This window comes from Salvelinus fontinalis, chromosome 27, assembly GCF_029448725.1.
Source record: "Salvelinus fontinalis isolate EN_2023a chromosome 27, ASM2944872v1, whole genome shotgun sequence".
Taxonomy (NCBI): Eukaryota; Metazoa; Chordata; class Actinopteri; order Salmoniformes; family Salmonidae; genus Salvelinus; species Salvelinus fontinalis.
In genome coordinates, this window is record NC_074691.1 from 16,520,079 (window position 1) to 16,541,589 (window position 21,511).

Consider the following 21,511-nt stretch of genomic DNA (forward strand, 5'->3'; position numbering starts at 1 on the left):
CTTCTAACCCCCTTAAAAGAGTTAGATGCACTATTGTAAAGTGGTTGTTCCACTGGATATCATAAGGTGAATGCACCAATTTGTAAGTCGCTCTGGATAAGAGCGTCTGCTAAATGACTTAAATGTAATGTAAATGTAATATCAGAATAAGTTGTCTAGTGATTCTGTCTCTTCACAGCAAAATCTACAGAGCTGAGATTGTTGTATGCCCCATATATATAGCATTATGTTGGTGGCAACAGAATTATTAATCTGATCTCTTTTGACCTAAACTGCTTTAGTTTTAATGATGAGTATTGTATTGAGTGGCCTCTAAAAGTGCCTTTAAGTGTCCCATACAATAAGGGTGCTGTACCTAGAGTGCTTTCAGAAACCCTTGACTTTTTCCAAATTTTTTTACGTTGCAGCCTAATTCTAAAATGGATAAAATAAAAACAAATCCACAGCAATCTACACACAATACCCCATAATGACAAAGCGAGGACAGGATTTTAGAAATGTTTGCAGATGTATTAAAATAAAAAACGGATACCTTATTTACATAAGTATTCAGACCGTTTGCTATGAGACTCGAAATTGAGTTCAGATGCATCCTGTTTCCATTGATCATCCTTGAGATGTTTCTACAACTTGATTGTAGTCTACCTGTGGTAAATTAAATTGATTGGACATGATTTGAGAAGGTACACACCTGTCTATATATAAGGTCCCACAGTTGACTGTGCATGTCAGAGCGAAAGCCATGAGGTCGAAGGAATTGGTTGGCATAGCTTGAGAGGATCTGCAGAGAAGAATGGGAGAAACTCCCCAAATACAGGTGTGCCAAGCTTGTAGCGTCACACCCAAGAAGACTTGAGGCTGTAATCGCTGCCAATGGTGCTTCAACAAAGTACAGAGTAAAGGGTCTGAATACTTATGTAAATGTTTTTAAAATATTTTTTAAATTAGCTAACATTTCTAAAAACCTGGTTTTGCTTTGTCATTATGGGGTATTGTGTGTAGATTGATGAGAATTAAAATATATATATATATATATTAGAATAAGGCTGTAACTTAACAAAATGTGGATTAAGTCAAGGGGTCTGAATACTTTTCGAAGGCACTGTATGTTCTGCAGAAGAAAGTCAACGACTGCCAGTAAAAATGTGTCTTATGCATACCGTTAACTTGAATAAGTTTAACCCAGTGTTAACCAGCCCGCCACACACTAATAGAGACTACAACCCTGTTGACATTACCCAATCCATTTACCGGTGCGTATCGGAACAGTAATATGTCCTTTACATTTTTAATATTGAGATTTATTTTTAAATGTAAAAATATAATGACATCAATTATGTAAGGATTGTATAGGCCTACTCTAGTGTTGGGTTTCATTCAAGTCCTTTATCCTTACCCTACATTAGATCTATTCATATTTGTTTTCTGATATGTACCTCAATGACTTTGCCTTTATTTCTAAAATGTGTTTGAAGGCATACTGGAGGGGTGGCTGATGGGTTGAGGGGAGACAAAAATGGGAAACGTACAATATCTTAATATTTTATTAACTCTGAATAAAAATATGATATATAAAAAAAGGCAACGTGAGAGGATAATTTATTGTCAGACATACTGTGTCGTCGTACTTTGAAGTGTAACCTGGAGTGAATGAGTCAGGTAGTTTATTGTTAACACACAGCCAGAGCTTTAAACTTCTGCACCCCTTGGAATCTAGCATTTATGATGATGATGATGATGATGATTGCACAATGTAAGGACTGAAGTCATGGCACAGTGACCCCTCACTTACTTACACTAGCTCACCCTCTCATACCTTCACACACACTCTCTCGCATTAACACATGCCCGCTTGCTCTGAGGACTAATCGAATGAGAGGGCAGCGTCTCACCAGATCTCCTTAACTTTCCTCCCTCTGCAGGAAGCTGCCAGTTACTCAGACAGGACAGTTCAGATCAGCTGGTATTGGGTGTATCGTCAAAAGGCACGTTGTGTGAAAGAAAGTATTGCATGTTTTGACTGGTAGAGCAGTGAAAGTGATGAAGAGTGCGGTGGGTCCTGATGTTTTGACAGTTGCTAATACAAATATTGTCAGTAAGTAGTGCAAATGATGTGTAGGATAAAGTTTGGTATTATAATGTGCACTGATACTGTTAAAACAATAACCTAGTTATATTAGATGTTTTGAATTATTATTTCTGTGGTGACTGTGTTATGAAAACCACTTTTTGTTGTTGCAGGTCTTCCCTTTGCCTTCTACAGGGATTTATGATTGGTGCCTATTGTTACGCACGCCTCTGAGAAGAGGGAACGCAACTCCCTGCTACAACTCAACTCTCTGAAGTGCAAGAGGTATGGATTGTAGATGCGAGTAAGGATGACACAAAAGCAGAATTTACCGTTTACTAGGATTTATTTTCTTACACGGTAATATGGGGAAAAGGGGCTGGATAGAACCAAAGCAAAGAAAGTAAATATCAAAGTTCCCCCTCCCTCCTATCTACCCTGCCTACCCACTCAACTTACCTAACTTAGCACCACCTGGTGCCCTAAACAAAATACAGGGGGTGGTCCGCCCAGGTCTTACCTAGTGTGCCTAGACAGTAAATATACTACGGGTATATGTATGCCCGCGGGCCTCTTGTCTAAGCACTCCCAAAGTGCCTTCTCCTTCCGCCCTGGGAACAAGTGAAACAGAATAATTATTAACGATTTCACAAACACTCACAAACACAGGACATAGCAAAACTGCTACCAACAACAACAGTACATACCACACTTTCTGATACACAACCAACACTATATCACAATCTAAGCCACACAGGTCCCGTGTGGCTTAGTTGGTAGAGAATGGTGCTTGCAACGCCAGGGTTGTGGGTTCAATTCCCACGGGGGGACCAGGATGAATATGTATGAACTTTCCAATTTGTAAGTCGCTCTGGATAAGAGCGTCTGCTAAATGACTTAAATGTAAATGTAATTTCTCTCGATCTCTCCAAAATATTCTATCTCTGATCTCCAAATTGCTAGTCCTTTTCTCTCTCTCTCTCCTCAACAGAACACTGGCTTTATTAGCTTCAGGTAGCAATAGTGATAAGAGTCAGCTGCTTCTTGACGAGGGGGCGGGGTCAGTTCCAATCATCAATAGCCTGGGATTGACCAATCAGCTGCTTGGGGAGTTACAGGAATTTCTCCTGAAACACACACACTCAAATACAAACCAGAACACAGAAACTGGGGAACGTAACACCTATAAAGGAAAGACACTCCCACAGCTTGGCTATTATTAAGTTCCAGGTTCTGTGTGAGACGGCCAACCTCAGACCACCGTTCGCCAGCCCAACCACTGACACGGTAAGACCTGCTTCAAACGTATCAATTAGCTCTCTCTCTCCACTTCCTGTCTTTACCCTCATTCTCTCTTCAATGCCTATTAGTTATTTAACTATCAGTATTCTCCCTGTCCTGTAAATGCATGAGTCGTGGTCACAATAGGATGTTATCCTTGCATCAGTGAGGTGCTGTAAAAGGCATACTGTAAATAGTGTAGGCATGCCCCACTATAATGCCTGTCTGCTCGCTGAGCGAGTGAGAGACTGTGAAGACCTCAGACACTGTGATCTGTCAGTTGCACTGTGAGGGGAATTTATCATTGTGTGTTAGGCCGCTGATGAACTAACTGTTGTAATGTTAAGGAGTTAGACTAGGTCAGTCTGCCCTGGCTCACACTCACCGTGGTATGTGTCAATAGACCACCAACCGTCAGTGTGTTGGAACCTTGACAACTAATGCTCATTTGATTAGCACTTTTATCAGCACCGACTGTGTTGCCATGGCAGACGGACCTGCTGTAGAGGATTTACCATGTGGTTTCAATGTTGAACTTTCAGCCCTTACTGAGACGCTCTGAAATGGAAGAGTAACCAAGTGGAAAATGAATAGATGTGAATTATATTAGGTCATAGGGCGGTGTGAAATGTTCCCATCAGAGCACCTACTGTATGCATTGCGTGTATCTAGCTCTTCATGCTTGTAGAGAAAAACTAAGAGAGCCAGCGATGAGAATAACTACCCTCCGTCTCCCCTCTCTCCCTCACTATAGCATTTATCCTTCCACTTCGGTGTCTGGGAGGAGACATATAGGTGAGTGTCCACTAACACCGTCCTCATCCGCCCGGGCTGCGCCACCCACGGCCAACCCCACCTCATTCCCAGCCCCTCACCCCGCGGCATCATGGGGGACGTAGTCCAGATGCACTTCTCCACGCCGGACTATGTGATCTTCGCCCTGCTGCTGGTGGCGTCCACGTGCATCGGCCTGTTCTACGCCCTGTCCGGCGGGCGCCAGCGCACCACGCAGGAGTTCCTATTGGCCGACCGTTCTATGAGCTGCCTGCCCGTGTCGCTCTCGCTGCTCGCCTCCTTCCAGTCGGCCGTGGCCATCCTGGGAGTGCCCTCGGAGATCTACACCTACGGAACGCAGTTCTGGTTCATGGGAGTCTCCTACTTCCTGGGTCTGCTTGTCCCCGCCCACGTCTTCATACCTGTCTTCTACAGGCTCCGCCTCACCAGCGCTTATGAGGTGAGCTCTAAACCTTAATCTTACCTAAAGAGGGAACAGTGTCTGTGAATGATGAGTTTGTGAGCAGCTGTGTATCTCTCTGTGCCTCTGTCTCGCTAGAACCCTGGCAAGGGAGGCTAGTTGAACGCAAAACAACATTCTCAGCATGTTGTCTGCTTTTTCATTTTGCCAATGGCTAACCAGAGTAGCTGAACCAGAGTACGTCTCTCCATTGAGCATCGATGTACAGCAGACGAGACAGTGCTGCTGACAACAAAGGACTGTTCCCCGGCCCTTAGAATCTCCACTTCTATTGCGCTCGGAATAGTCACAGATGACTAATGCTTTATGATCAGTGGTAGGCTTTAACGTCTCTCCTTCCCTCTTTCTCTCCCCCCACCTTCTGGCTTTTCTTCATTGTGTAGTATTTGGAGCTGCGCTTCAATAAGACGGTTCGCATCATGGGCACCGTGACCTTTATCTTTCAGATGGTGAGTGTATTTGTGTGTCCTCCAGACTGTTGTAGTTATGTCTGTGAGTGCTCCTGGTGTGTTCCCACATTACTAATATCCTGGACATGCTGTGCTCTGCAGAACAGGGACTTTCTGTACTAGTAGGTCTCGCCCTTTTCCTGTGAAGTTTCACCACTTGATGTGTATTTGAAGTTTCACCACTTGATGTGGTGAACTCGTTGTTTGACTGTCTCTGCAGGTGATCTATATGGGAGTGGTCCTCTATGCACCAGCACTCGCACTCAATGCAGGTAAAGGGATCTGTCACGTGTATTTCCTATATAAAGTGGTAGAATAATGCTAGTTTCACTGAGTATGTTCGGTGAGAGCTTTAGTACCTGTTCTGGCTTTATAGATGATGAATGACTGGTGTGGTGTAAATGTGATCTATGTTGACGTGTGCTGTTGATACTGTCCACCTGCAGTGACTGGATTTGACCTCTGGGGGGCAGTGCTGGCCATGGGTCTGGTGTGCACCCTGTACACAACATTAGTGAGTGTCTCTTTCCTCAGTGAATTTTCAATGTAGCCACCCATCTCCCTACAACTCTGAATGCAATTATTATATGCAGCTGAATAGACAGTATGTATGTCTTGTCTTGCGTGTCAGGGAGGGCTGAAGGCAGTCATCTGGACAGACGTGTTCCAGACCATTGTGATGTTTGCTGGCCAACTCGCGGTCATCATAGTGGGGGCCCACCAGGCAGGAGGCATGGGAGAGGTGTGGAGGAAAGCCATCAACGGCAGCCGCATCGCTAGTCTGGAGTGAGTCTTTTCCTTAGTTGACCTAATGAGACTTCAAACTGTCCCTGGACCAGTTACAGAGGATACTAATAGTGGGCTCTGTGTGTGGTGTTGTAACCCTCCTCTCCTTTGACCTGTGTCCCGTGCAGCCTGAACCCTGACCCGACGGAGAGGCACACGTTCTGGACGCTGGGGGTGGGCGGGGTGTTCCTCAAGCTGGCGGTGTACGGGGTCAACCAGGCCCAGGTCCAGAGGTACCTCAGCTCCCGCACTGAGAGGGAGGCGGTCATGTAAGCATCAACACTAACGCCCGGTTGAACTGGATTCACATTAATTACATCATGTTCAAAAAAATGAACAACTGCTTAGACACAATGGTAATATGGACGCTGGGGGTGGTGGTGTGTCGCCAGGTCGTGCTACGTGGTGTTTCCCTGCCAGCAGGTGTTGACGTGTCTGGGCTGTCTGATGGGCCTGGTGATGTTTTCTCGCTACGGTGAGGATAGCCCACTGGATAAGGGTTACGTCAAAACCAACGACCAGGCAAGTAGGACTAGCTACCTCCATAACAACACACTTAGTGGTCCCTCGCTGTACTGACATCCTGATGGGACTGTGGTTATGTTAGGGCAGCACGATATGGGCATTATTATAATTGTTTTACCAAAATGTGCTATTTTTCGTGAGATATTGATCGACACTCTTGGGTGAACTGTGGAGATCATAGAAGTAGAATGACTTCTATTAAGAAACAAAGTGTTCCAAACAAGAACGATGCTGCTTTCCAATCTGTTGACTGCATTCGACCTACACTAACAGAACCGCATGCAAACTAAAAGTGAATCTAACAGCGGGATTGAGGAACTGCGCTGCTTGAGTGACAGGGTGCAGGACTTGGTGTGTACGGGAAACAGCCGCAAGAGGAGAAGACAACGGATGTTACACGTTTCAAAATATCGTTTGCGATATGGATCTCTTGCGATATGAATATTGCACGTATCAGTATTGCGATGTGAATCTGATTAATTTTGAAGCCATAGTTAATGTATCTATCTCTCTTCAGATCATAGCCAAATAAAGGCTTTTGTAAAGATGTTTGAGTCAAGGCCATTGTTTGGTTAAATGTCATTTTGGCTCTGTTGATCCAGTCTAAATGCCAGTTTCTTCCTGTCTGCAGATGGTGCTGTACTTTGTGATGGATGTGTTCAGGGACCTGCCTGGCCTACCAGGGCTGTTTGTCGCCTGCCTGTTCAGCGGAGCTCTCAGGTACTTCACTTAACTGCCACTGGCTCTCATGTGCTCGGTCTGTAGTACTAGTCAGACCCCAAGGAACTGTTTCTCTGCTACATTAATGTCATGGTGTTGTGGTACACCAGTAAAGGTTGTATTATGATACTGTTATGAACACACTTCACCACCCTATTTAGTCCCATGACATTAATCATTCAGCTTCCCTCCCTCTTGTGTTGCAGTACCATCTCATCAGCGTTTAACTCCCTTGCGACGGTAACCATGGAGGACCTAATCAAGCCTTACTGCCCGGACATGACTGAGGCCAAAGCCACACTGCTCTCAAAAGGCCTGGGTGAGGTGCTGTTCTCTGAGTGGCCACACGCTGGCAGTGTTTATGAACAGTGGCAGGCAGTGTTCATATTTTATCAAGCTTTTTGTTAAGTTATTGCTGGAGTATAGAGTCCACAAACCAATTTTGACTTCTCTGTCCAAATACTGTGGAGGTATAAACATCTAATATTATTTTTTCTGGTAGAGTACACTGTATCAGGATTGTACTCCTATGGTCCTGACCTGTTTTTCCCTTCCTCTTTTCTTCTCCCAGCGTTTGCCTACGGGCTGGTGTGTCTGGCCATGGCCTACACCGCGTCTCACATGGGCTCAGTGCTGCAGGTGACTGACCCATGTCCCCTGCTCTCTTTGCTTTAGTTAATGGTTACTCCTCTACCCAGCTGAATTACATTTAGCAACGTTGCCCCCCCCCCCAGGGGATCACCTACTACTATCTTAGACAGAGGCTTCATATTACATAAGAGTAAAAGATGATAAACCTCTCTTTTTCGCTCTCTCTCTCCTCCAGGCAGCATTAAGTATCTTTGGGATGGTGGGTGGTCCTCTCCTCGGCGTCTTCTGTCTGGGAATGTTCTTCCCCTGCGCTAACTCCACTGTAAGTCAAAACACTGCCTTGGTAACACGGGTCAAGTTGGCTGGCATTGAGGGGTACTAAAGCAGAGGACATACGGGTTTCTTCACTGAACAGTCAAATATACCGTAAGATTGTGATGGCTTTTTTTCACATCTGTGGTGAATTAGCCAGATCTTTCTGATTTTGATGTAACTGTTCCTTCCTCTCTGTCCACAGGGTGCGATAGTAGGGTTGGTGGCAGGCCTGGTTATGTCGTTCTGGATTGGCATTGGTCATTTCGTGTCCCGTATGGCGCTGCCCACTACTCTGCCCCCCATCATCAACGGCACCGCTATGCCCCTCCCCGGCAACATGACCACTGCTGTCATGACCACCCTCATTACCTCGATCACCGCCAAACCAAAGTACAGTGACTTCTTGTCCTCGTTAAATTGATAGCATTGGAACCAGAACAGCAGTATCAAACATAAAGCACTTGAATTGTATCCTTCCAAAAATATTAGAACTAGTTTTAAGGATGACTGCATACGCATGGTGATATAAATCTGACCAAGTACCTGTGTTTCTCACTCCAGGCCTACGGGTGTGCAGGCCCTGTACAATCTATCCTATTTGTGGTACAGTGCCCACAACTCTACCACTGTGGTGATAGTGGGACTGATAGTCAGCCTGTTGACTAGTCCTATGAAGGAGAAGGACCTGCTCCCAGGGACGGTGTACCCTGTCCTGGGCAACCTGCTCTTCTTCCTGCCTGAACGCTACAGGGAGATACTCTGCTGTGTCACCCCACTGCCGCAGAAGGTAGGCTGCAGGCCTCCCAGATGGAGGATACCGCCTATGAACCAGTGAAAACAACATAGCAGCCGTAACATTGTTACGGAGTAGTAATTGTGAATGCCCTTTACAGTAATTGTGATAGCCGCTTGCTGTTTCTTTTCTTCCTCTTTCTAAATGTAATTCAGCCCAAAGCTATCGACACGCATCCTTACCAGATGGCTCGGAAGGAGATCAATGGAGTGTCCCATCCCAAAGAGAAGGAGAAGACTGAGGAGACGGAGAGAGAGAAGGATGAGGACGAGGAGACAGCAACCCCTCAGCCTTCCTGCCGACTGACTCACACGTTGCAGGAGACGGCCTTGTAGACCCCCCCCCCCCCCCCCCCCCCCCAACACACACACACAACCCCCAGCCAAGCCCCAGCACTTTCACAAGCCCCCCCTACTGCGCAGCTTTCTTTGCCTCAGGGGAGAAGATCCACATAGGACCGGAGGGCAATGGAGACCCAGGGTTCCTGGACATGACTTCCATCAAGCACCACAGGGTCAATGTGGAGGAACAGGGAGTTTCACCTCTGACCCTTACTTCCTGGAAAAACTGATACACCACAAATCTCTGGTGGTTAACCTCTAATTCCTCCCAATCCCGGATCCGGGAGCACCCCCATCAGTAAAAAAAAGCTGACTAGCATAGCCTAGCATAGCGTCACAAGTAAATACTAGCATCTAAATATCATTAAATCACAAGTCCAAGACACCAGATGAAAGATACACATCTTGTGAATCCAGCCATCATTTCTGATTTTTAAAATGTTTTACAGGAAGACACAATATGTAAATCTAATAGCTAACCACGTTAGCAAAAGACACTACTTTCTTACTCCACCATTTTTTTACTCCATCAGTAGCTATCACAAATTCGACCAAATAAAGATATAAATAGCCACTAACCAAGAAACAACTTCATCAGATGACAGTCTGATAACATATTTATTGTATAGCATATTTTTTGTTAGAAAAATGTGCATATTTCAGGTATAAATCATAGTTTACCATTGCAGCCACCTTCACAACTCTCACCAAAGCGACTAGAATAACTACAGAGAGCAACGTGTATTACCTAATTACTCATCATAAAACATTTCTTAAAAATACACAGCGTACAGCAAATGAAAGACACAGATCTTGTGAATCGAGACAATATTTCAGATTTTCTAAGTGTTTTACAGCGAAAACACAATATAGCGTTATATTAGCTTATCACAATAGCAAACATCACAACAGCATTGATTCAAGCCAAACATAGCGATAATGTATAAACCACCAAAATATATGAATTTTTTCACTAACCTTCTCAGAATTCTTCAGATGACAGTCCTATAACATCATATTACACAATGCATATAGAGTTTGTTCGAAAATGTGCATATTTAGCGGCACAAATCGTGGTTATACAATGTGATTAGTGGCCAAAACTTCAAGCAATCTGTCCGGCGCCATCTTGGAGAGGCACCTAATCTAATCGAAAACTATTCATAAACTTGACTAAAAAATACAGATTGGACAGCAAATGAAAGATAAATTAGTTCTTAATGCAATCGCTGTGTTAGATTTTTAAAATTAACGTTACTGCGCAATACAGCGTGCGCTAAAGCGAGACCGCACCATAATTCATGGCGGAATTATTATTTGACATTTGTCAACATAAGTACGAATTAACAGCATAAAGACTGCTTACTATTTGCTGAGCTTCCATCAGAATCTTGGGCAAGGTGTCCTTTCTCCAGAACAATCGTCTTTTGGTTGAAAGATGTCCTCTTGTCCTGTCGAAATAGCCGCTAACGTTAGCCACCCACTGGAGAGGTGTCCAACTTGTGAAAGCGCATGACAAAGAAATCCAGGAAAATCGCAATAAACTGATATAAACTGCTATAAGTCGGTTTAAATTAACTACCTTATGATGTCTTTAACAACTATAACGAATAAAAACATGACCGGAGATACAGAACTGCTAAAATGAAAGCTTAGCAGGAGGCCATAGTTCCACGATCTTATAAAGGGCCCCAGATTGCGACTCCATTCAAATTCTCACCGCTTACTGACATCTAGAGGAAGGCGTATGCAGTGCATGTAGCCCGATGGCTTACATGGGGACTTATAAACTGACCTCAGAACAGGGACCTCGATTTCTGAAATCTCACTCCCTGACAGGAAATGTGCTGCAGAATGAGTTCTGTTTCACTCAGAGAAATAATTCAAACGGTTTTAGAAACTAGAGAGTGTTTTCTATCCAATAGTAATAATAATATGCATATTGTACGAGCAAGAATTGAGTATGAGGCAGTTTAATTTGGGAACTAATTTTTACAAAGTCGAAATGGCGCCCCCATAGGCTCAAGAGGTTTTAAGAGAGTCAGAGCCAGAGTCCTTTGCTAGATTGAAGAATAGTGTAATAAAATGTGGTTAGTGGATGGGGGTCCAGGGGTATCTTGAATTCATTGGTATCTCATTAACGATGGCACTGGTCAGTTGTCCTGAACTGAACTAACTGGAAATCACTAGTTATGAAGCTGGAGTTTTGAGAAGAGCCAAAATGTCTGAATCGAGGTGGATTCCTGGATGGAGAAAAACTAAAGTAACATAAGTGGCAATCATGCTCAGAGCTGAGGAGAAGTCTTGTTGGACTGAACCAAAGCCTGGACTGTGATTGTGTCCAATTATGATTGAAAGATTGTGACCGCACATGCTCACAATGAGTTGTTCCAATGACTGTGAAAATGGACCCAAGTATTTCTGTTTATGGAAGAGAATCAGGTAGAGACCAGGCAGTGAAGAGCGAGGTACTTCAGATGTAATGTCACTGCATGCTCTTTTTATAGAGAAGATTAAGCATGTACGTCAGATGGACTAAGAATATTACAAAATATTTGATGTCCCAGTAGACAATTTAAGGCATAGTGACCGTGTTCTAGCGCCTTTTCACATATGAAATTCGGTATCCTAGATCGGTTTCCTGAATTGTGACAATCTACAAAATACATTTTGCTTTCTCAAGATCTGAAAATAACCGTTTCAGAATGTGATTAGCGAGACACATTCTACATGACGTTAGGAAACTAGCTTGTTAACAACAGGCAAAAAAATTCACACGACTCGCGCTGCTGCGTCACAATACCTTGTACTCTGGTCCTGGAACTTGGACCCGCCACTCACCCAGGTCCAGGATCAGTTTGAGCCAGGGCTCGTGTGCGTTTCACATGTTCTAAAGCTCGGATCGGGTACCAAATGCTCTAGAACACGAATCATACAGAAATATGTGAAAGCGCCCTTAATTGATAGCTTTGGTTTCTTAAGCTCCGTACGTCTGTTTGCCTTACATGGGCTTGGTTTAACGTTTGCCTTTTCAAGCTGCAATAGTAAATGAATACGTACTTAGATGAGAGCGAGATAAGTGCTGCATACAGATCTATAGAGCACAAGCGATCACCATCATTTGCCATTAACTGGGATCACGTTTTTTGAGAGAGAAAGGTCATTGAGTCTACTCTACTTACTTAATTGAGACAACCAGACAAACTGTTGGTTAGCTAGTGACATTATTGAATGTAGAATACCATCTCCTCTCAATGCATCCACACTGTAGATCCCATAGTTGTCATGAAGTGCCTCATTAGTAGTCTGTGTTAAATGTAGTTCTGTTCATTTGACAACTGATCAGTGTGTAATCAGGATTGTGATGAAGTAGACTTCTACTGTATTGCAAAACTATAATGATTCTCCATGTGTGTCTTGGATGTTTAACTTTACGTACATGACTTTTGGCTCGTCCACCCCACTGCTCTAACAGAGGATATTTACAGTGAAGGGAACATTACTTGATCAAACGGAAAACTGCAGCCATTTTGATGGCACAACAGAGTACAGTACTCACAAATAATTTTAAAACAAAAAAAATATGTGAAAAACAACGTTTTGTAACGTGTTTTAAGACTTTTATATGTGGCCACTTTTATCTAATGATGTAATGACATCTAATGATGTAAATGTTTTGCCACCATGGCGGTGTCTGTGGTTGATTAACGTTTTAGACCTAATGTTTTATTATTAAGTACATTGTGATTTTTAATTGGTCATTCATTCTATGAACATGAAAGGTGCAGTGCAGATGTTGAATTTTAATTGTCATTTGTCAAATGTTTCAAGGTCCTTTTTGCAATTTAAAGAATTCTCGTGTCATTCTCTGTTCAAAATCATAATTTTGTGCTCCTTCAATGCACTGGAATCTACCCTAACCATAATACATAATTCAAATCAGGGCAATGGGGTAGTAGTTGTGATGGGGTTCTGTTGTGATTGTCTGGCTTATGTGGTGAGCTTGGGACTCCATATGCCCGGTTTGTCCCTCAAACAGGGGAACTACTTGTGTGTGTGGTTGTGTCTAGTTGGGGACTCCAGTGACATGCCTGTTCCTTACTATGGTTTGGGTTGGTATTGTTGACATAGTGATTCATTCAGCCTATACCGATTTGCTTGATACTTGCTTCCTAAGAGCGTTTTACATAAAAATTCTGTAGAGCCATTTTCTACCTGCCTTTGTACCTTATGGGGAGTAGAGACTCTGGCTAGGGATGGGCAGTACTTTATATACCCATATCGTGGAGGAGGCCGTAGGAGGGCAACAACCCAGCAGCAGGACCGCTACCTTCGCCTTTGTGCAAGGAGGTGCACTGCCAGAGCCCTGCAAAATTACCTCCAGCAGGCCACAAATGTGCATGTGTCAGCATATGGTCTCACAAGGGGTCTGAGGATCTCATCTCGGTACCTATTGGCAGTCAGGCTACCTCTGGCGAGCACATGGAGGGCTGTGCGGCCCCACAAAGAAATGCCACCCCACACCATGACTGACCCATCGTCAGTCATGGTGGGTCAGTCATGGTGGGTCAGTCATGGTGTGGGGTGGCATTTCTTTGTGGGGCTGCACAGCCCTCCAGGTGCTCGCCAGAGGTAGGCGGAGGTCCACAAAGGCGGAGGTAGCGGTCCTGCTGCTGGGTTGTTGCCCTCCTACGGCCTCCTCCACGTCTCCTGATGTACTGGCCTGTCTCCTGGTAGCGCCTCCATGCTCTGGACACTACGCTGACAGACACAGCAAACCTTTTTGCCACAGCTCGCATTGATGTGCCATCCTGGATGAACTGCACTACCTGAGCCACTTGTGTGGGTTGTAGACTCCGTCTCATGCTACCACTAGAGTGAGAGCACCGCCTGCATTCATAAGCGACCAAAACATCAGCCAGGAAGCATAGGAACTGAGAAGTGGTCTGTGGTCACCACCTGCAGAATCACTCCTTTTTTGGGGGTGTCTTGCTAATTGCCTATAATTTCCACCTTTTGTCTATTCCATTTGCACAACAGCATGTGAAATTTATTGTCAATCAGTGTTGCTTCCTAAGTGGACAGTTTAATTTCACAGAAGTGTGATTGACTTGGAGTTACATTGTGTTGTTTAAGTGTTCCCTTTATTTTTTTGAGCAGTGTACTTTAAATTACTTGAAATGTGTATCTGTAATGCTACCCTTTAAATTAAGTGAAGCCCAGGACATGTTTCAGGTGAACTTACAGTCCAAAGTGAACAGATGTCGACTTACCCAATGTGGGTTTATCACTGTTCTAGTAATACTGAAATACACTCTAAGAACAATCAAGACCAATTCTGTTGCTGTTATCTTACTCTAAAGTTGGCACGGCCATCTACCTAGAAAATATGTGCTGTAGAGCGACACGTGCATATGAAGGCCAAAACAGTTGTATTGTGTTTGCTTGAATATTAAACCCCTAAAGATTTCACCAGGGAACTAACTCCTAGATCGAGTAAAACACAATGTACCCATGAAATGTAAAGTAAAGAGAACCTATAAATCATGGCCTCTTAAATGACCAATCCTGAGTTGTCTATAACCATAGCATCAATACCAAGTTACTATGAAATGTGTTTAGGGTACATTTAGAACGCACTTGGCCATGAGAGAGAAGCATGGTCAACTACAGTTTGGTCAACTACACTGCTTTGGCTGTGCCTTCATTTGATCTCTGTATTGTAATATCTTTTTCATATTGTTGGATTTCATGGATGTTGATTGGCTCATCCTACCAGCACAGGGGCAGCTGTGATAGGTTGGAGTAGAGCTCCATTCGTTCACCAAACAGAATGTCTGTGTCCTGTTCATTAAGTCAAAATGGGAGTGAACGTTTTCAAGAAGAGAACAGAACTGAGCTTCCCTTTTGGAAAAGCGGTACCTTTTCCGTTTGCAAATAGTTTCTCTATTTTGGACACTACCGAACATGAAATTAGTCTTCAATAGAGGCTAATTCTGTGTCTGACCACTCTAGTGGTCATTATTTCCCAACATTGGCATGTATTTGTCCTCTCAAGATGAAATGTTTAAGTGAATGAATTGTATTGGTAAGATCTGTCGTTGTTGCTCTGTTTTTGAAAATAAAATGTTTGATTTAAAGAAGTTTCTTGTACATCACTTTGATAGAGCACTCGCAGAGTTTGTTTAATCAGCCTTCATTTTGAGCGAAAGAGAGGCCTTCTTGTGTTTATGCCTTCCCCATCCTGAGGGAGGGCTGTTATCATTGCAGTATCCTGTAGCCTTCATTCTCCCTGCTTCTTTCAGCTCCTCTCTCTCTTTCTCTGGCGGGTCACTCTGACTCTGGGTCATGTGCCACTCCTGTGGCGTCTTTCTCCCCATGATGTTGGAACACTTATCCCAGCTTTGTGCCAATGACCGCAAACCGTCTGTTGCCACCACACCAGGCCCCTCATTCAGCCCCACTGCAGTCCTTCCTTCTGGTGATATGCTAATTCAAGTGGTAGACTCAGAGGGAACTCTATCCGTTGCCAAGTATGGTTGCCTCTGACTGAAACCTCAATAGTTGAAGTAAGTAGCCTTGTATGAGCCTTGGCTTGTGCGAGCCAGAACGGTTCATAGGAGCAGGTGAGGCACCGGGTCCCTTTGGTATGAGTCAGCCGTACAAGTACACCACCTGGACAGGACCGTAGTCTATCGCAGGGCCTTACCCCAATAGAGGTCCTTAATGCGGAGTGACAAGCAGAGACGCACCGGGTCCCTTTGGTATGAGTCAGCCGGGGAACTCCCAAACTCAGGGCAGACACTGAGTTGGTAAATAGACTTGGATTTGACACATTTTAAGCAGGAAGGAAGCTAGACAGAAGGGGATGTTGTGTGTATTAGGAACCTCTCTTAGTTACCTCTCTTGGACATCTCCCTGGATCAAGCCATCAACCTGTCTTATGTTAAATACGCTCTATTTTTTTTTCATGGACCAAGTTGAGTTTTACTGTACTCCCTACTCCTCTTCCTCCTTGTCTGCCCTCTCTTCCTCTGCTCAGTTCCAGCTAAGCCAGGCCAACGAGGGGAAACTGGACAGAAAGTTTCATAAATCTACTCAGCAATCAATGTGTACTGGATATAATGAGCTGGAGATACAGAAATTATGTTAATTATCTCCTAACATGAAGGGAGATTAGGGGTTTATTGGCACAAATATCCACATTCACACACACCTAAAGATCTATTTGCGGTTCAAGCCAAAAGGGCCGTTTTAAGTTTGTTAGTTGAGGACTCTTGGTACATTAAATAATACAATTGGAGAATCCATGGCCTGGCATGCAGTATGGGTTTGCCATTAAAAATGTGTGAGAATTCAAATTTATATGCATTCATTATATTGCCCAATGCAACAGATCCTCCCTGGCCAGTCGGCTTTATCCACTGAGATCTAGACTTTAGAATAACCTTAGTTGGAATGCTGGAACGTTGGGCAGTACTGTCTGTCTAGCATTCCCACGTTCTTTCACCAAAATGTCTGCCCTCTCCTTTCCCTCCGTAACCCCTGGCTTAGTAGCACAGCTCTGGCAGGTCCAAATTAGCCATTAATATGAGAGGGGGGGGTTATCAGATCTCCCCCCAACAGATTTATAGAGCTAGCCTTGAACGTTGTACCGTTTCTTGTGGACCTGAGCCCATGTTGCTCAAGGGGGAGACACAATGACGACCATGCTTCTATGGTCTCGTCCATGTTACAGCCAACAAAAGTGGTTTCTGTCTGCCTGAGCACAAATACTTGGCAACACAGTCTGTTTAGACATTAGCTGTGTGCTAGTGGAGTTGAAATTATTGTGCATTGTGTTTGTCACAAGTGTATTTCTTGGTCAATATCAGAATATGAAATATGTGTCTACCACGTCTCTCCTGACGAAATGTTGAAATTGCCTCGTGATTTCATGGGAGTGTACATTTTCTGGGCAATAACTCCAGCACTTTAGATTTGAAATGATACAATGACTGAGATTAAAATACAGACTGTCAGCTTTAATTTGAAGTAACTTATTTATCCATATTGGGTGAACTGCTTAGAAATTACAGCTTTTTGTACGTAGTCCCCCCATTTTAGGGGACCAAAAGTATTGGGACAAATTCACTTATGTGTATTAAAGTAGTAACAAGTTTTGTATTTGGTCCCATATTCAATCAATCAAATGTAATTATAAAGCCCTTCTTACATCAGCTGATGTCACAAAGTTCTGTACAGAAACCCAGCCTAAAACCCCAAACAGCAAGCAATGCAGGTGTAGAAGCACCTGAATATTCATAGCACGCATAAAGCTTGTGAGACTACAAATTTGTTGGCATTTGCTATTCATTTTGGTTGTTTCAGATTATTTTGTGCCCAAAATAAATGAATGGTAAATAATGTATTGTGTAGTCACTTATTGTAAATAAGAATAGAATATGTTTCTAAACACTTCTAGATTCATGTGGATGCTACCATGATTACAGATAATCCTGAGTGAATTGTGAATAATGAGTCAGAAAGTTAGACAAACAAATATCATACCCCTCCCAAAAAATGCTAACCTCCCCTGTTATTGTAATGGTGAGGGGTTAGCATGTCTTGGGGGTATGATGTGTCTAATTTATTCAGGATTCATTCAGGATTATCTGTAACCATGGTAGCATCTACATTAATGTAGAAGCATTTACAAACATATTCTATTATTTAAAATAAGTGACAAAAAAGACAAAGTGCTCTAATTTCTAAATGAATCACCCGATATGGATGAAAATGCCATTTCAAATCCAAAGTGCTGGAGTACAGAGCCTAATCAACAAAACGTGTCACTGTCCCAATTATTTTGGAGCTCGCTGTATGTCAGATAGCTCAAACAAAGCCATAACAAAGTTATTTACATCAATTTAGTAACGTTTGTCTGCTGTTTAAATACATTTTTACTCTAAAGCAGTCATTATAGCATAGATCTGGACTAGTACTTAGGGCTCCACAACTGAATGCATGGTTGCCAAATATTCTCACAACAATCCTCCCTTTCTGTTAATCTGTCCATCCTTTCACCCCCACCCCCAATAGAACTATACCACTAAAAATTCAACAATTCCAGGAGATCAACTTTAATTCATCTTAAAGCTGAAAACACAATATAAGTCACTGGAATATTGCTTTGAATGTAGAAAAAAATAGGAACCACAATGGAAATAAGTCCCTGACTTTATTGTGCAATCCGGGTCACTTTTTTTTTTGTGTGTGTAATATATATATGTTTTTCTTTTTACTGACAAATAACATTTATCAATCAATCCAAACTGTGCAGCTGACAATTGCTGAATGGAAAGAGACATCTGTTACAAAACACCAAAAAGTTGAATGACATTCGGAGATTGTCAAGCCAAGCCATCGTATCTGGATAAACCTACAAGGTACGGTGGGGAATTTTCTGTTTGTCGATATTTATCTAGTCTATTTATTGTGTTGAAAACGGAAACCATGATATTTATTTGACCTTTATTTAACTAGGCAAGTCGGTTAAGAACAAATTATTTTCAATGACGTCCTAACCCGGACGACGGTGGGCCAATTGTGTGCAGCCCTAATATTGAAGTGACCGAAGTCGGTATGCTTTGTTTATCGGTTGTGTGGTGTGGCACAGAAACCTGTTGGTGGAAAATTCGTAGCATATATTTTATATAATTATAACTACGGCATTAAAATGTTGAAAATCTGCTTTCCCCCTAGCTGATCATTGTCTGCAGCCAGCTCTGATCGTAGTGTAATGAAACACTACCTCAACCTTCTGGCCCGTAGTCCTGCATGGCATCGACTGTGCCACAAAAGCATGCTAAAGTGGCAAAGTCGACATCCCCTTATATAAACACAGTTATTATTTGTGGTCGTATTGATAATTTAGAGTTAATTCTACGAGAGGGGAAGGTGTTCAATTTATTTTACAGTTCAATGGGAGGGTCATGTGAAAATATTGTTTTATGTTTGGGAGAGGGTGCATTTATTTTTTGACACCTTGTTGGACCAGCCCCTCCCCCAGGTAATTTAGATCTGTCCCTTAACAAATATTTCACACACTTTTCTCCAAAGTAGTGATTTATGCTTCTGTAATAAATGAGTGATTTAATGTGCTAATCAAAGCGATCCTGTGATTCTGGTGTATTTTATTTCTATCTTGACATTGTTCTAGGTGTTTCCGTGTTCAGCACATACATTACATTGCCATTCGCTGTAGTTTCATAAGCATCACAGTTGGATATATTGTATTTCAACGCTCCTAGTCCTAAACGGATTGGTCCATGTCGACCTCTGGGGTAGGGGTCAGAGGATGTGTTTCCTTCTCCCCTGACGCTGGCTTCTGATTGGCTGACAGCAGTGCTCCCACACTCCCACAGTACAGCAAGGAGCGCATCGGCCACTTCTGTCAGGGCAGGAGACGTGTTAAACTTCAGTTAGTCTGTATGATTGTAATAAGTCATACCAAATGAAAACTCTTTGTGAATGTCATAGAGATAATGTAAGAAGTAGTAATGCCTGCTGTGGACATCCTGCTACAGTGCTGTTACACTACAATTCATGTCTGATTTTAACTGAACATCTGGACAGATCAGGGTTATAAGCTATGATAACCAAGGAACGAAAAAGATAAGCACCCAGGTAGTTTGATGTCACCAACCTTGACTGGGTGGAGGTATCCCCCTGCCCTGGGGGGCACTGTGAGTTCAGAGAGAGCCCCACCCTGGTCCAGGGTCTCAGTAAGGTGGGCGATGTAGTCGGTGGCCAGGACCAGGACGTCCAGCTTGGAGAGCTTGGTGTCACAGGGGACGGAGGGCAGGGCTGCCTGCAGGCTGTGGAAAGCCTGGCGGAGGTTACGTACACGGCTCCTCTCCCTGGCCGCATTCTCTGGGGAGTGTTGGGACTTCATAGCCCTGCTGGGCTGCACACCCGTCACACACCCAGACCTCACCTGTACCACGCAGTAGGAACAGGAACACTTGAGTTTCATTACATTTACATGGTAAATGAGACTTAATTTATATGGAGATAGTAAATGAGAAAGTAATGACATACCAATTAATGTAACATTTAAAGAGCACTATAACATCAGTTTCCATACCACAAGCAGTGTAAAGTACTTAAGTAAAAACACTAAAGTACTACTTTAAATGTTTTTTTGGTGTATCTGTACTTAACTATTTATGCCAACTTTTATTTCACTACATTCCTAAAGCAAGTAATGTACTTTTTACTCCATACATTTTCCCTGACACCCACAAGTACTTGTTACGTTTTGACAGGAAAATTATCCAATTCATACATGAGAACATCCCTGGTCATCCCTACTGCCTCTGATCTGGCGGATTCACTAAACACAAAGGCTTCATTTGTAAATTATGTGGGAGTGTGCCCCTGGCAATACATCAAACCGTCTGGTTTGCTTAATATAAGGAATTTGAAACAATTTATACTTTTACTTTTGATACTTATGTATATTTTAGCAATTCCATTTACTTTTGATTCTTAAGTATATTTAAAACCACCTACTTTTAGACTTTTGCTCAAGTAGTATTTCACTGGTTGACTTTTATTTGAGTAATTTTCTATTAAGGTATCTTTACTTTTACTCAAGGATGACAATTGAGTACTTTTTCCACCACTGACCACAAGATCTGAATCTGCAAATACCTAACGTGAAGGGTCTAAATATTGCCCAGATATCAACAATGAAGGAGTTCAGTAATTCAGAAAGACTTCACAATTTCATTTCGTCGAGCTACTTAACATAAACAAAAGCTGAGAGGACCTTCCAAATATTGAATTACTTTCCAGCTAGAACCCTGAGGGGCAGATCTACTGTATTCTCTCCAGGTTCTGTAGAGATTTAACTCACCCACTTCTTAGGATCCCTACGTGGCTGCGGTGCCCTCAGACTGTCCACCTAACTGAAGAGCAACCAGCTCCAGACACCCTACTGAAAACCAACCGAGACCCAAAGCTCGTCTGCTTTCTGACCGCAGCTCCCCAGCCCCTCTTACAATCTCCAGTCACAGCTTCTCCGCTGCGCATCGTGGTCCTATGTCCTCCCTCTCCAACCATCCCTCTCTTTCTCCGTCTCTCTTTCCCTCCCCTTATCTGGTGAGGTCATGTGGGGATCTCAAGCGGCCCTTATCTCCCCCACCCACACCTCCCCCGGGTGTGCTCTGCCAAGGGGAGCAGCCTCAGAGTAATGGGGTGTCCCAGGGCAGGACACAGGGCTTGGGAAACACCAGGGCCTGGCAGCAGCTGGAGGAACCTCTGGTCTCCCTTCCATAATAGACAACTAGGAGGATGGTACCGTCATCATACCATTTTTGGGTATTAAACCTTGAATGGGAA

At 43.3% G+C, this 21,511-nt stretch overlaps 2 protein-coding genes across 3 annotated transcripts; one reads left to right on the top strand and one right to left on the bottom strand.

The window, feature by feature from the left end:
• The first annotated feature begins 3,062 nt into the window (after nucleotides 1-3,062).
• Nucleotides 3,063-9,123, top strand: LOC129825165 (sodium-dependent multivitamin transporter-like). 2 transcript variants are annotated; one of them, XM_055885036.1, is made up of 15 exons: nucleotides 3,063-3,355; nucleotides 4,104-4,583; nucleotides 4,988-5,053; nucleotides 5,274-5,325; nucleotides 5,500-5,567; nucleotides 5,685-5,839; nucleotides 5,968-6,108; nucleotides 6,232-6,361; nucleotides 6,996-7,084; nucleotides 7,291-7,403; nucleotides 7,656-7,723; nucleotides 7,911-7,997; nucleotides 8,193-8,380; nucleotides 8,552-8,777; nucleotides 8,939-9,123. In XM_055885036.1, the coding sequence occupies exons 2-15, from the start codon at nucleotides 4,236-4,238 to the stop codon at nucleotides 9,116-9,118; spliced, it is 1,911 nt and encodes a 636-aa protein (XP_055741011.1). In that variant the 5' UTR covers nucleotides 3,063-3,355; nucleotides 4,104-4,235; the 3' UTR covers nucleotides 9,119-9,123. The 2 variants fall into 2 exon arrangements, with proteins under 2 accessions (XP_055741011.1, XP_055741010.1); XM_055885035.1 differs by lacking the exon at nucleotides 3,063-3,355 and having other exon boundaries at nucleotides 3,974-4,583.
• A 9,107-nt stretch (nucleotides 9,124-18,230) lies between these two features.
• LOC129825167 (transcription factor 23-like) lies at nucleotides 18,231-21,475 on the bottom strand. Its single transcript, XM_055885039.1, has 3 exons — nucleotides 21,027-21,475; nucleotides 19,812-20,102; nucleotides 18,231-19,556 (listed from the first exon to the last, which is right to left on the bottom strand). Exons 2-3 carry the CDS (start codon nucleotides 20,058-20,060, stop codon nucleotides 19,419-19,421), a joined length of 387 nt encoding a protein of 128 aa, XP_055741014.1. The 5' UTR covers nucleotides 20,061-20,102; nucleotides 21,027-21,475; the 3' UTR covers nucleotides 18,231-19,418.
• Between the last annotated feature and the right edge of the window lie 36 nt (nucleotides 21,476-21,511).

Excerpts from the sequence above, each read along its gene's own strand:
- LOC129825167 (XM_055885039.1), bottom strand. The coding sequence starts at position 20,060 with ATGAAGTCCCAACACTCCCCAGAGAATGCGGCCAGGGAGAGGAGCCGT. Across the intron at positions 19,557-19,811 it reads GATACCTCCACCCAGTCAAG|AAGTGGCCGATGCGCTCCTT; the intron begins GTTGGTGACATC and ends CTGCCCTGACAG.
- LOC129825165 (XM_055885036.1), top strand. The coding sequence starts at position 4,236 with ATGGGGGACGTAGTCCAGATGCACTTCTCCACGCCGGACTATGTGATC. Across the intron at positions 5,326-5,499 it reads AGCACTCGCACTCAATGCAG|TGACTGGATTTGACCTCTGG; the intron begins GTAAAGGGATCT and ends GTCCACCTGCAG. Across the intron at positions 5,568-5,684 it reads GCACCCTGTACACAACATTA|GGAGGGCTGAAGGCAGTCAT; the intron begins GTGAGTGTCTCT and ends CTTGCGTGTCAG.